Below are 12868 nucleotides of genomic sequence, written 5' to 3'. Positions count from 1 at the left end.
GCGACTGGCAGAAACGTGCAAATGTAATATCTATGATCGGGCGTCTTGTGGTGGAATGAACCGAGTGTTTATAGGAGCAGTGGTGATAGTGTGCAGGTGAGTCCGAAGTTGCAGCTGAGGGTGATTGTCCTGATTAGAGCCAAGATGCACAGGGGCAGAGAGGGAGAGGCAGACAAGAGGGAGAAAAAGAGGGAGACAGGCAAGGGCTGGGGGGGTCATGACACAAACAGCCACAAATTTCCAGTACGAACTGCAACACTAAATCATTCAACTCCATCAATTTGAATGTGTAATGTTTCAATATGCTACTGAACTCGACTTGACTTAGCAAATATTTACCTGGTTTGCGTTGTCTCCATGTTCTGACTGTTTATATCCCAGCTAGAATTTCCTTCATTTTGAGGAAGTTTTTGCAAACGTTAGGTTATGTTTTTAGCGGGAAGTCTTTGTCTTAAAGTTAAGATACTGTTCTCTAAAGACTCTAAAGATTCTAACATTGGTTGGTGACAACACGATGAGACAATAAAGAAACTCATTATAAAAAAAAAATAAAGTTGGAGCTGAAACTACAGTTCCTGTGATTTTGTAGTTTTTATTCATGACGCAAAGATACAAAGGTCCTCCGAAAACGTGCCAACTTTGGACAGTTCGTTGGAGTTCATTAAGTTCATTCATGGACGTTTATTTTAAATTTCTAAATAAATCTGAAATTTAAAAAAAAAAGAGTGACTTTTAATAGTTGTCTTCTTCCTGTCTTTCACTGTCGCCGCTGGAGCTCCCCTTTAAAAACTACAAACTCCATGAGGCCACTGTGGCCCTTTAAGACGCGCAGCTGCTGACGCCACCTGACGTTCAACAAGCGCCACAACAAGGAAGTGAAACGCTTCAACCCGCCCGGAGAACCTCTGAGCAGATGTTGTCGCTGTAGTTCAGGTAAGCAGGGCTCCAAAAACACTCTAAGTCCGTTTATTCAATGCAATTATCTTCTTACATGGCTAAAATAAAGCGCTGTCATGTCGACGCTCACCTTTAGTGTGTAAACATGGCCACTGCAGCTGCTGGTTTCACTTTCTGGTTGGCAACATGTCAGCGCACACACGTACCGTCCACAACTTTATGTAAACTACGCAGCAGGAAAAAAGGCCACAGTGTCAGTGTTTGTAAAACTGCTGTTAGTGTGCGTTCTGTGGTAAATTTCGAACAGCTGCATGGTTTCAGGTGCTAAACCCGGTGTGGGTGACATGGAGGCCTGTGAGGCAGCTGGGAGCTCCACGGTGTTGTGTAGGCCATGATCACTGTGTGACAGGCTAATCTCTCTCTCTGAACTCTTCCTTATTGCACCTGAAGAAATCCTGGAGTTAGCCTCTTAAAACTCCCTTCAAGTTTTAGTTTGAAGTTGTCATAACTTAAAATGTTCTTGAGTAGAATTAATATCAACTTTACTTAAAGTATAGAAGTTATAATTATCAGTAAAAACGACAGACTGAGACGTGGTTTAACCTTTGTGGCCTGGGATTTGCTCGGATTGTAGTTTTTAATGTTTACTGACACATAATTTATGTTAAATAGCAACTTACTGTACTTGTACTAACATAGCCATGATGTTTTGTACGTTTATTGTTATTCAAATTTTGAGGCGGAATAATCAAAAGAATATCATTCAAGACAGTACAGACCTGCAATGTAGGACCGGTGTAATTAAGCAGTATCACAGCATTATTGAGTTTATGATATCTTCAGCTATTCGTGTTTTCAAATTACAAACTGTCGCACATCTCACACCGTCACAACTTTTAGTGTGTGAGTTGAAGTATCATTTATGGAAACAAACTGAATAAACAACATGTGGATATGAGAGTTTCAGCATAAAGTGTTAGACTTCAAAGGTATTTTAGTTTATAGGGAATTTTAAAGTGACTAATAGTTTTTTGGGTTTCTGGGTTTTTTTGTTTTGTTTTGTTTTTTTTAATTGCATAAACAAAAAAAGATGGTAAAACACTGTGTTAGAGATGTTAATAAGTCTTTATATGTTTTGTTTTTTAAATTTTACAAAAAAAATGCTGCATCCAAAATTAATTATATCCTCAATAATCAGTGGCAAAGCTCTTGTTTGCTCCTACAGCAACAAATTGCTGCCCGGTTTTTCTGCATGTCTTCACTGATGTGTTGTTCCGCTTGACTTCCATGATGCGAAGCGTCCTCTTCATCTCTCTGGTCTTCAGTTCCATCCACAGATTCTGGATGGGATTCAAGTCTGGACTCTGGCTGTACTGCTCTAAAATGCTCATATTGTTTTCTGTTAACCATTTCTTTACCACTCCTGGTACTTTTTATACACATCATCGTCTTGTTGAAAGTTGCAATGCTGCCCAAGACCAAGTATTTTCTGCAGACAATCTGATGTTTTCCTTTAGAATCTTATTGTCGTCCCTGTTTCTCATGATGCAGGTTACTTTGTCAAGTTTGCCTGGTCCGCTGAATGAAAAACTCCCATAAGGCATCACATTCCCACCACAGTGCTTTACTGTGGGGACGGTGTTCTTAATGTTAAATGCTTCTCCTTAACTTCACCAAATATTCGCCTCATCCCTGTGTTTAAACAACTTTATTTTCATCTTACCCAACCACAAAACTAACAACCAGACCTTTTCTCTTTTCAAATGATTGTGTATTACAACACTTTCAAACATGGTAGAAATTACCAGAAGCATTTGGAATAGCATAGAAATTATCATTGTCTAAAAACTGACTGACGTTTGAGTGGTTTGAATAAATAACATTATTAACAAAGTTCATCATTAACGTCTGTAACAAAATTTCTTACTATTTTTTTGCCACAAGTTTAGACCATTTCTTGGTGATATAAAAAAAAAATCCATTATAGAGCCATAAATTAGATGGGTGTGAATAATTTTGGGCTTAACTGTACATGTACTTAACTGCATCATTTACATTATGGAATAATCTGTAGTTTTACCACATAACCGAGTACCTGTTTGATGTATAAAAGCTTTAGAAATATAAGTAATACTTCACAATAAGTTACCAAACCTCAAGTTGGCATTCATGTAAAGTGCTTGTTTTGTCTGATTTAGCTGTTTATAAAGCCAAAGATCTTCAATTTACTGTGATATTAAACAGATAAAGTAACTCTCACTTGAAAAGCTGGACAAAGCAAATGTTTGGCACTTTATGTTTCAAATAATTTCCTCTAAATGATAATGTTGAATTACCAGCCACATGCTTTGAACCTTGACAGAGTGACATCCCCTGGTGTCTTATTCTCCATCTTTCACACTCGTCAAAGAGCTGCAATAAAATGATTTAAATGTCTTTAAGTGGTATGTATGCTCCTGTTTTTGTTTTTTTTAGGATGCCTGTTGAAAGTCCCGAGGAGAGGACGGTGGAGGTGCTGGAGCTACCTGCAGAGGTGGATGAGGAGCTGCTGTGTCTGTACTTTGAGAATAAGCGGCGCTCGGGTGGAGGTCCACTGGTAACTGTTGAGAAGAATGGTAACCGTGCTGTACTGGTGTTTGAAGAGGCAGAAGGCAAGTCACATGTATCTGGGACATTTTGAAAGTGTGGTCATATGCACATGTGATTTCTTAGCCTTTGGACTTCCCTGTTCCTTATCCAGTTATCTTAGAAACACACACACACATGTAGCTGTAACAGCAAATCAGAAAAGGACACCTGAGTAGTCTGCACGCGTTAGAGTTAGATTGTGTTTAGTATTTTATTCAGACATAACTTTAGACAGCCTTTGCTGTGCAGAGAGAAATGTCATCCTGCAAGTTCAAAGACTATTCATAAAAAAAAAAATGTTCTCCCTACAATGAAATAGGATCCTCTCTTAGCTTTCATGCTTGTAAACATCTTTTTTCTCTGTCTGCAGAACAAGTAGAAACAAAGTATTGCTGTGCTCAAAAGAAAACTCTAACCTGTGATGATGAATTCAGATAGCGCAGTAATTTGTCATTCATATACTGTATGCTAATTCTTTTGTTTCTGCTCCGATCATTTTGACAGCTGCGGCTCGAGTGCTATCTAAAGGGCACCATGTTCTGCATAATGTTGAGCTGAGTGTGAGAAAGCCTGCCACAAAGGACCGATGCAGACTGCTGCTGCGGGGGATCAACCCCAGCACCAGCACGGAGATGATAGAGCTCTACGTGGAGAACATGATGGGGCTGAATGTGAATGACTACATGCTGTATCCCTCGCCGGAGAGAGACTTAATCCTCATTCATCTCAGCCAACCCTTCTCAAAAGGTCTTTGAAATGCATATGTTTTGCTTTTTTTGTGTGGAAAAAGGTAGTGCTTTTTTTAAAACCATGCTCAGATTGGCTCTTCAGGTGGTGATGTTGGTCTGTCAGTTTGTCCAACACTTTGGTCTAAACTGAAATTGACTGTTTTGAAGAATTTAGACATTCATGGTTTTAGGGGGATGATCCCAAATAAATTTGATCCAAGGAGGTTTTCCTCTGTTGCTACAGCAGGCCAGTTAATAAATATTTGAACATCCACTGATGGATTGGCGCAAAATCTTGTTGTTTTTTGCAGTTCCCTGACAATGTATACAAAGGATGTTGATAATTCGTCCATCTCCAACATATTAAACTGAGACGGTTAACACGGTGAACAGTACACCTGCTAAATATCAGTATGGCAGCACTGTCAATGTGGGAATGGTAGCAGGCTGACATTGACATTTACCTCTAAGCATCACTGTGCCTAAATATATGCACAACATTAAAAAACACCTGCCTAATAATGTGTAGGTCCCTCTTGTGCCTAACTCATTGAGGCATGGACCTCTGTGGATGTCCTGTGGTATCTGGCACCAGGACATCTGCAGCAACTCCTTTGGGTCATGTTGTGTGCGCAGTGGGGCCACAGTGGATCTGGCTTGTTTTGTAGATCAGATGTGGGAAGTTTGAAGGTCACCTGTTGTGTTCCTCGAGCCTTTTCCCAGAAGTTATGGTGATGCAGCACGGGACATTGTTCCGCTGAGGGAGTTATATGCTGTTGCCAGGGGGGTGTTGTGCTTGTTCTGAACAAAGTTTAGGTGGGTGGTACCTGTCAAAGTCGCATCCAAATAAATACCAAGGCTTAAGTTTTCCCAGCAGAATATTGCAAAGTATTTACACAATCAGTTCTAGTTGGTGTAGCTTCACAGAGCTTTTAGCTTATTCAGGTTGTCATTTTGTTCATAGTGTATTTAATTTAATTACATTTTCTGTTTGTTTTATTTTACAGATTTTCAAACTATTAGCACAAATATCTCCAGGAGGACACTTGATAGCGCCAAGGTATCTCTGGAACAGCTTGAGGAAACGGACTCGGTGTTAGTGGAGAACCTGCACCCTGGCTCCACTCCAGACCTGCTCACTTTGTACTTTCAGAGTAAACGAGGTGGGGCTCAGAAAGTGAGGGAGGTCACCATGCTATCAGAGGGTACAGCAAAGGTGTCCTTTGCTAACTCTGAATGTAAGTTTTGCACTGCACAGCCTTTCAAACTCTGGTTGCTCCTTTACAGTTTTCTTAACAACAATGTCTGGATTTCTTTTCACAGCTGTGGGGTCTGTCCTGGCTCAGGCACACAAGCTGGATGGTGCTGATCTGGTAGTGAAGCCCTACTTCGTCTTTCTTCAAAAAAGTTCAGCATCGCAAAACAGTAACGATGGGGGCCAAGATGTGACTGTGAGTTCCTCTGAGGATCTAAATGATGTTCAGATGCAGACCAGTCCTCCCATTGTTGCCAGTTCCAGCAGTCACTCCTCTTGCCAGACAGACTTGGAGCCACTCGTTGCCCATGAAACAGCAAAACAGATGGCAGAGGAACTCATGGAGGATCAGAATGCAGATGCGGATCCACTATCCAGCCATATTGCTATTACAGACCCAGTGAAACATGCTTTGTTTCAACGCAGCACCGTTCAACAGGACTTAAAGAAGGCTAATCCAAATTTTACTATTGAGATGAAAGATGATGGTGTTTACATTGCAGGACCTGACAGGCTACAAGTGGAGCAGCTAAAACACACCATTGTGGAATTTCTTCGCAACATAACAAAGACTCATTTCACCGTCGAGCCAGAAAGGGCTCAGTTCCTTGCGAGAAAAGATGTAAAAAAGCGGCTCCTAGAAACCTTGAATCAAACCAGCTCACCTGCTGTGTACACCGTAACAGACTCCAAAGTTATGGTTATATCTGTATCGCAAAACTCTGCCAACCAGGCATGTAGCTTTTTAAAATCCCAAGTGTGTCATTTCTGCATGCCAGTGCCCCAAGAATACGAGTGCATGCTGTATTGCAGAGAGTGGTCTGAGTTCCTGCAGGCTCTGGATTTCTGTTCTGTTAAGGTGTCAGAACGAGGAGAGAATATTGATGTTTTGACTCTGAAAGGGATGGAGAATGAGCAGCAGTCTGCAATCCTGGAGTTTCTGACTACACCGATTGAAAGGGAGACAGTCATCTCTATGGAACCAGGCATGCTGAAATACATTCAGAACCATTGTCATCAGCTGCTGGCTGACATGGATCAAGTGTCTATTTTTCCACTCGAGGGTGGAGATGTTTGTGGGTTAAAGGTATGTGGCACGGCATGTTAAAACAGATTTATGACTGTAGTGATATAAAATCAGTTTATTCTTTTCTGCTAAGGGTTTGTTTAGTGTTTAGTCTCATAGGATTGTGTCATTAATGTGTTTCTTTTGATTGTGCCTGATAGATTCATGGCCATGCCGTTGCTTGCCAGATGGCAGAAGAGGTGCTGCAAGGTGTGGTCTCCTCTATCTGCACCAGAACCATCACAGTGAACGCTCCGGGAGTGGCCCGGTTTATGGAAGACGAGGACTGCAAAAGCATTCTGAAAGAGATGGAGACAAAGTTTCAGGTCTACATCAACACGAAGTATGTGCCTTGGCAGCCCCTGTCATACGAGGTAACGTAATGATGAAACCAAAAAAAACTTCTTTTTTTTTTTAATAGTTGGTGTATTTTTGTGCCTTTTAAAACTACAATGTGATTCTTCATTCCTTCATGCTCCCTCTCAGCTGGCTAGTTACACCAGATGTCATTCATGTTGATTGGCTGTCTACCTTCAGGCCTTATACAGTGTAGCCTGAGGCTGAGTTTACAGGCATACACAAGGCAGTCGAGCCCTTTTGTTCACTGTTTTTCTGAACCAGTCTTGCCTGCTGAATGTTTTATCTTTGGTGCACTGTCTTTTAGACTTTTTGCTTCGTTGTCAGTCAATAGGCACACACATAAATCGTGAAAAACTGTGAATATGTCCCTAAGTGCCACAAACATCATGCAATATTTAACAAAATATACCAGTGTCTTTTTCTGTTTAATACACTTGATGACATTAGCGCTGTTGATTTTCCGAAGCATTACCAGTTTGTTTAATTCACTCTGTGACATTTTAGTCACTGCTGTTGACAGTTAATGTTTGAATTTTATGAGTTTGAAAACTGAAATGTGCTTGAGATTGGTTTCATCTTGATTAAAATAACACATCATTTCTATGAGAAGTCTTTTATAGTACGAGAAGTTAGGATTGTTGAAAAGCTGGTGAATACAACGTCTTGTTGAAAATCATGTGAAACGTTTAAGACCAGCAGGTTTTTAATGCAAAAAAAAAAAAACTAAAAAACTACCTTATGTTCCATAGTGTGATTTATTTTTTTGCCCATGTTTTCACTTCATATTCAGCCGTATCATAGTCTGACAAAGAATGCTTTCCCTACAACAAGACAGAGCTTTAAAACCAACCCCTGCTTTACCATGAAGTAAAACTGTGACACAGAATTTATGGTTTGGCATGAACCTTGGCTTTAGAGTCACAGGCGAGTCCAGTGGCCTGTATAGAAAGATGAAAAAACGCTCCATGACATCACACACAGTAGCTTTGAAGCTCAGTGTGGTGTCTCCAGCCATCACTACCTTTGCAGTGCTTGATTCCTTCTTGCTCCCAGCTAAACAAAAATGAGTGACGAGCGTGAGCGAAGCAGGCCATGCAAATGTCTTGGGCGGGCCCTTAGCTATGCATGCCTTTAGACCTTAATACCATTTATATGGGTGAGTTATGAACAAATTCACTACTCATACAGTTGTTATTAGGAGGAAATTAGAGCTAGAGACCAAAACCATGAATGTATTTAAAGGTGCCTAATGGGCCATAATTCTTGCTGTAATAGTAAAGGCACTCTAAGACTACAAAAAAAAAGACTGAGGTGCTTTACTCTCAAGTATAAAATAAAAACAAATAATGTCCATTTAGACACATGCAACAGATTGATAAATAACTTAAAAATTAAAGGAAGCAGTGCGCTTGGACTTGTTGTAATCTGATATTTTAACTCATACTTTTCCTTTTCCTAACTGCCTGAAAGCAAGGCAAATATAGTTCCTAAAACTTTTTTTTTTTTTAATCCGCAATGGTGCTCTGCAGCCTTCACTGTTTGTAATTTTCTGGGTTAATTTACCATAATCAAATAATCCTTTAATGTTAAATATGTCTATATTAAAGTTGTCGTTGATTTACCATTAAGTTAGAATCTGCTGTTCAACATGAAAACTGCAGCAGAAGCTTTTGGTGTTTACAGAAACATTGTCTTTCTTATTCCAGGACTTTTTAGTAACTGGATGGAAGATGATGTCCCACCACAACTTTCAGAAAGTGCTGATGGATAGTTCTGTACAAGACGTAAAGTCCGATTCAATGCAAACTGAGCATAACGGAGCTTCAGACAAAGGTAGTATCTTCTTTCCTCACTGACTTATGTGCTTTCTGAGCAGTTTCAAAGTATGTGTTTACTTGTTTATAGGTCTGTTAGAGGAGGCAAAGAGAATCGTCTCATCCATTGATGACGGAGTGGAGGAGAGCGTGTCAGCTTCAGACCAGGTCGATGACATGGACGATCTGGACCTGTACACAGCAGAGGAACTGAGCACCGAGACAGACCAGGACTCTGACGTGACAGCTGTCAATGCTTCTGAACCGAATGCTGCGAGACCCCTGCTTAATGACGGTGCTGTGGCCCTTCCTAGCGATCTGGAAGAAGAGGCTCAACTGTCTTTAGCCATCCAGTACTCGATGGAGTCAAGCCATTGGTCCCTGGAGAATGAGGAGGAAGAGCTGAAAAAAGCTTTGGAGTTGTCCAAGAAAATGGTCCAAATTAACAGCTCTTCTAATGTGACTGAGAAGAGCCCTCAGGTGAACCAGCTGCAAAAGAGCAATGCAAATGATGCTTTTCGGCAAGCAATCAAGGATGCCAACACCCTCCAGATAGAAGTGTTTGCAGGGTATAGTTGTGACTTAATTCGGGTGGACATAGCTTTTGGTAAGAAGGTCAACCAGAGACAGGTTGAGGAGAAAGTGGAACACAGGACCTTAAGAAACCTGTCCCCGTACCACAGGCAGTGTCTGGAGGTGATCGAGCGGAAACATGCAGTCAAGGTTGAGATTCAGGGTAGCATAGTTACCATTTCTGGATTTAAGGACTTTGTGTACGGCGCAATGTGCGACATGAAGCTGCTGATGGAAAAAATCTCCAATTCTATCACCGACCGCGAAATCTTGAAGACCATCCAATGGGTGCAGCAAGACCCAGCCTCCTCAGACACGACTCCTTATTCTGCCGAAGCTACGGTATTCATCGAGAATGCTTTCAGGATGAAGATGGACAAGGTGGACATACTACTCGACAATCAGCCCCACATTATCAACTTTGAAAAGATGCAAGAATACAACATCGCTTCGGGGAAATCTGTGAAAATCTCCAGGAAGATGCTTGAATTAGAGGCACTGAACGAAGAATTAGCAGGTGAAGTAAAGTTTATGGTGTTCTAGTGATTGACATTTTCTGCAGAGTGACGTTCCTGTGTGTCAAAGCACAAAACTATTGTAAAAGACAAAGAAACAAATCAAAAATACGAATGAATATAATATTTTAGCTGGCCATGTAATGCTAAAAATATGAACTATCTACTTAAATCTTCTGAATAGCTTTAGGCTAGAAGGCTTTAGCAACATTTACTGTGATATATATACGTGCACATATTCCACAGCAGTGTGCAGTACAGTCTGTGGATGATTTCAGGCTAGAAAGGGTTGCTCATCGGTGTGTTTTTAGATAAGGTAGTGGGGGGGTTGTTCACTTATTGCAGGGTTTGCTGTTTGATCCTGATTCCTCCTGACCATGTGTGTCGCAACGCAAACAACTTGACAGCCACAACCATGAATAGTTAGATGCTGTCCCTTCCTAGTAGAGTGTTTTCCCAGTACCCTCCATGCTTGGCTTGTGTTTTTTTTGTGGAGGCAGGACAACCATGCCTATACATCACCAACTTTGCTATGAACTATGGGCGTGTCCCTCAGGAAAGTGTACAGATAAACAGACTTCCAGAAGGAGCACTTAATGGGGTCAGAATGTCTGCATTAGAGCCCTCATGCACTTGAGGGGCAGGTACAGAGGTACAGAGAGGGGCGTTACTTTAACTCATTAAAGGAGTATAATATAACCCTTAGGGGGCAGGGGAAAGTGTATCCCCAAACAGTGTCCTTGCATGTCACCTGAAAAATCTAAACACAAGTTCAAGCTGTAGTTTGAACACTGCAGATAGGATGAACAGCACACAGCATAGCAACAAAAGAAAGCTGTTCCCCTCTGTTTGGGTTCACTTAAACTCAAAATAAGCCTGCCGACTAGTTCCACAAACCTTTACCTGAACTTTGCCAATTTTTCATTGAGGTAGAAACGTCCTTTCATTTTCTATGAACAGCTCAAAGGTCACATGATATCTGTTGTGTTTTCTGAGTGCAGATTCCTCCACGTATTCCAAATTTAAGGTCACTGGAGCACACCGAGTAGTTTTATGTAGCTTACATTCCCTATTAAGCCAGTGGGGGAAAAAAAAAGAGTTAATTACATGTGATTAAGAAAATAAGTTATAAAAATTAAATAGATAAAATAATTTTCACAACTAAGGAGGAGCTCATGGGGGAATGTGTTCTCCATTTTACTTCTCTAAATAACTTTTAATAATATATATTTGCATATATTATAACATCTGATAATCGTTGACTGCCTGTTGTCAGTTTCAGGGCTCCGTATCCATGTTGACAAATGATATAACTGATAAAGAACAAATGTACTGATACCAAGTTAATCATTTGTTAACAGATGAGGAATACTCCCTGCTGTCCAACATGCCCGAAGCAACAAGAGTCGACGAGGAATCGGATGAATTTCAGAATGTGGTGAAGCGGTTCTATGAGAGCATACAGGAATACCACAGCAAAATCAGAATCATACAGGTGAAAAAAAATTAACTTGAGATATATATATATAGTAACTATTGTGGTGTATCTGTAATAATGATGAATGTTTTTTTTTTTCCCAGGTGGAGAAGCTGATGAACCGACTGCTGTACAACCAGTACAAGTTGAAGAAGGCGAGCATCCTGCAGCGTGCCACATACCCAGACATTGAACGGACTCTCTACCACGGCACGAGTGAGACAAGCGTGAAGGAGATCTGCATTCATGGATTCAACAGAAGTTTCTGTGGAAAGAATGGTATGTTTTTAACACCACTTTTGCTTACTCTCAGTCCGTCTCATCTTCTGCCATCTATTTCTAACGTTGTGTTTTTCCACACAGCCACCGTCTATGGTCGAGGCGTGTACTTTGCCGTCAACTCCTCGCTGTCTGTCCAGGAGCAGTACTCACCCCCAAACGCAGACGGATACAAGTATATTTTTGTGTCCAAGGTTCTAACAGGAGACTTCACAAAAGGCTGCCATTCAATGAAGACGGCGCCGCTGAAGGAGACCGGTGATATTCCCCTGAGATACGACAGCGTGACTGACGACATTACCAAGCCGTCGATGTTCGTCATCTTCAATGACACACAAGCTTTCCCAGAATATCTCATTACATGCCAGAGAATCCAACGCTGAGGAGGTTGATCAGTCACTACATCATGAACCAAATATTTGGAGAAAAGACTGATCATGTTTCTGTGTTTCTACCTTGATTTCTAAAGGGCTTAAAGCATGATCATCGGTTGTGTTCAAATTCTCATCAAGTACATCACTGTTTATCGATTCTCACTCTTGAGTTCTTCACTTCAGTCAGTTGTGATTAGAAAAATATCCCAAAAAGCAACTTATACACAGTATGTCCTTTACGGCCTTTACATTGGTGTGGCTCAGCAATTGTCGCATGATATCTCACTCGTCATAGCCAGTTTGGTTCTTGTTGGCATTGCTTACACACTCCGGTTGTTATTGTTCGTCTGTCTTAAACTTTCAAGCATCCAAATTATGTTGCGTGTATGATTTCAAGTCAAATGCAATTAATCTGTCCTACATAGTACTTCTTTGCAATTCCTTCGCTGGCAGACAGCACTAAAGCTGTCTGACTGCTTCAACCAGTAATACCAGTTATGTTTTGTGTACCATTTGCAAAACTTGTGATGGTTCTTGATTGTCATCTTCCAGTTCAGCTATTCTTTACGTAATGAAGTAAGCACAGGTGGCAGAATTTGTGGATATTATGATTACATTATAGTGCCTGTTTCATTTTTTAAAGTGCTCTGATCTCTGAGGCAAATCTTCTGATTTGTTTAAATCTGTGACTACTCGCAAGGAATGTGTTGACCATCGGTCTCTGCTGTTGTTTTTAATTTTGATTTTATTACAAATTCTACAAAAAGCAGTGGTTTTGTAGCATTGCATTTTCGTCTTTTACTTGTTTTTTTTGTTGCTGTTTTGTAAGAAAACATGAACTTGCAGTCTTAAGAGAGATCACGATGTTTGTATGAAAAATAAAGCTTAAAATGAGAAACGTT

The 12868-nt window shown here is 40.6% G+C and overlaps 1 protein-coding gene across 1 annotated transcript; it reads left to right on the top strand.

Moving 5' to 3' along the window:
• Positions 1 to 847: 847 nt before the first annotated feature.
• parp10 (poly(ADP-ribose) polymerase family member 10) lies at positions 848 to 12868 on the top strand. The gene is made up of 11 exons (XM_008302646.1): positions 848 to 933; positions 3373 to 3548; positions 4030 to 4272; positions 5261 to 5491; positions 5577 to 6595; positions 6736 to 6948; positions 8641 to 8767; positions 8840 to 9838; positions 11198 to 11331; positions 11418 to 11592; positions 11677 to 12868. Exons 2-11 carry the CDS (start codon positions 3374 to 3376, stop codon positions 11973 to 11975), a joined length of 3615 nt encoding a protein of 1204 aa, XP_008300868.1. The 5' UTR covers positions 848 to 933; position 3373; the 3' UTR covers positions 11976 to 12868.

This window comes from Stegastes partitus, unplaced genomic scaffold, assembly GCF_000690725.1.
Source record: "Stegastes partitus isolate 25-593 unplaced genomic scaffold, Stegastes_partitus-1.0.2 Scaffold1849, whole genome shotgun sequence".
Lineage (NCBI taxonomy): Eukaryota > Metazoa > Chordata > Actinopteri > Pomacentridae > Stegastes > Stegastes partitus.
This window is presented reverse-complemented; position numbering and strand designations above follow the sequence as displayed.

Bases quoted from the DNA above. Each gene is read 5' to 3' on its own strand.
- parp10 (XM_008302646.1), top strand. From the start codon at position 3,374: ATGCCTGTTGAAAGTCCCGAGGAGAGGACGGTGGAGGTGCTGGAGCTA. The intron at 3,549-4,029 runs GCAAGTCACATG...TCATTTTGACAG, and splicing joins GGTGTTTGAAGAGGCAGAAG to CTGCGGCTCGAGTGCTATCT. The intron at 11,332-11,417 runs GTGAAAAAAAAT...TTTTTTTCCCAG, and splicing joins GCAAAATCAGAATCATACAG to GTGGAGAAGCTGATGAACCG.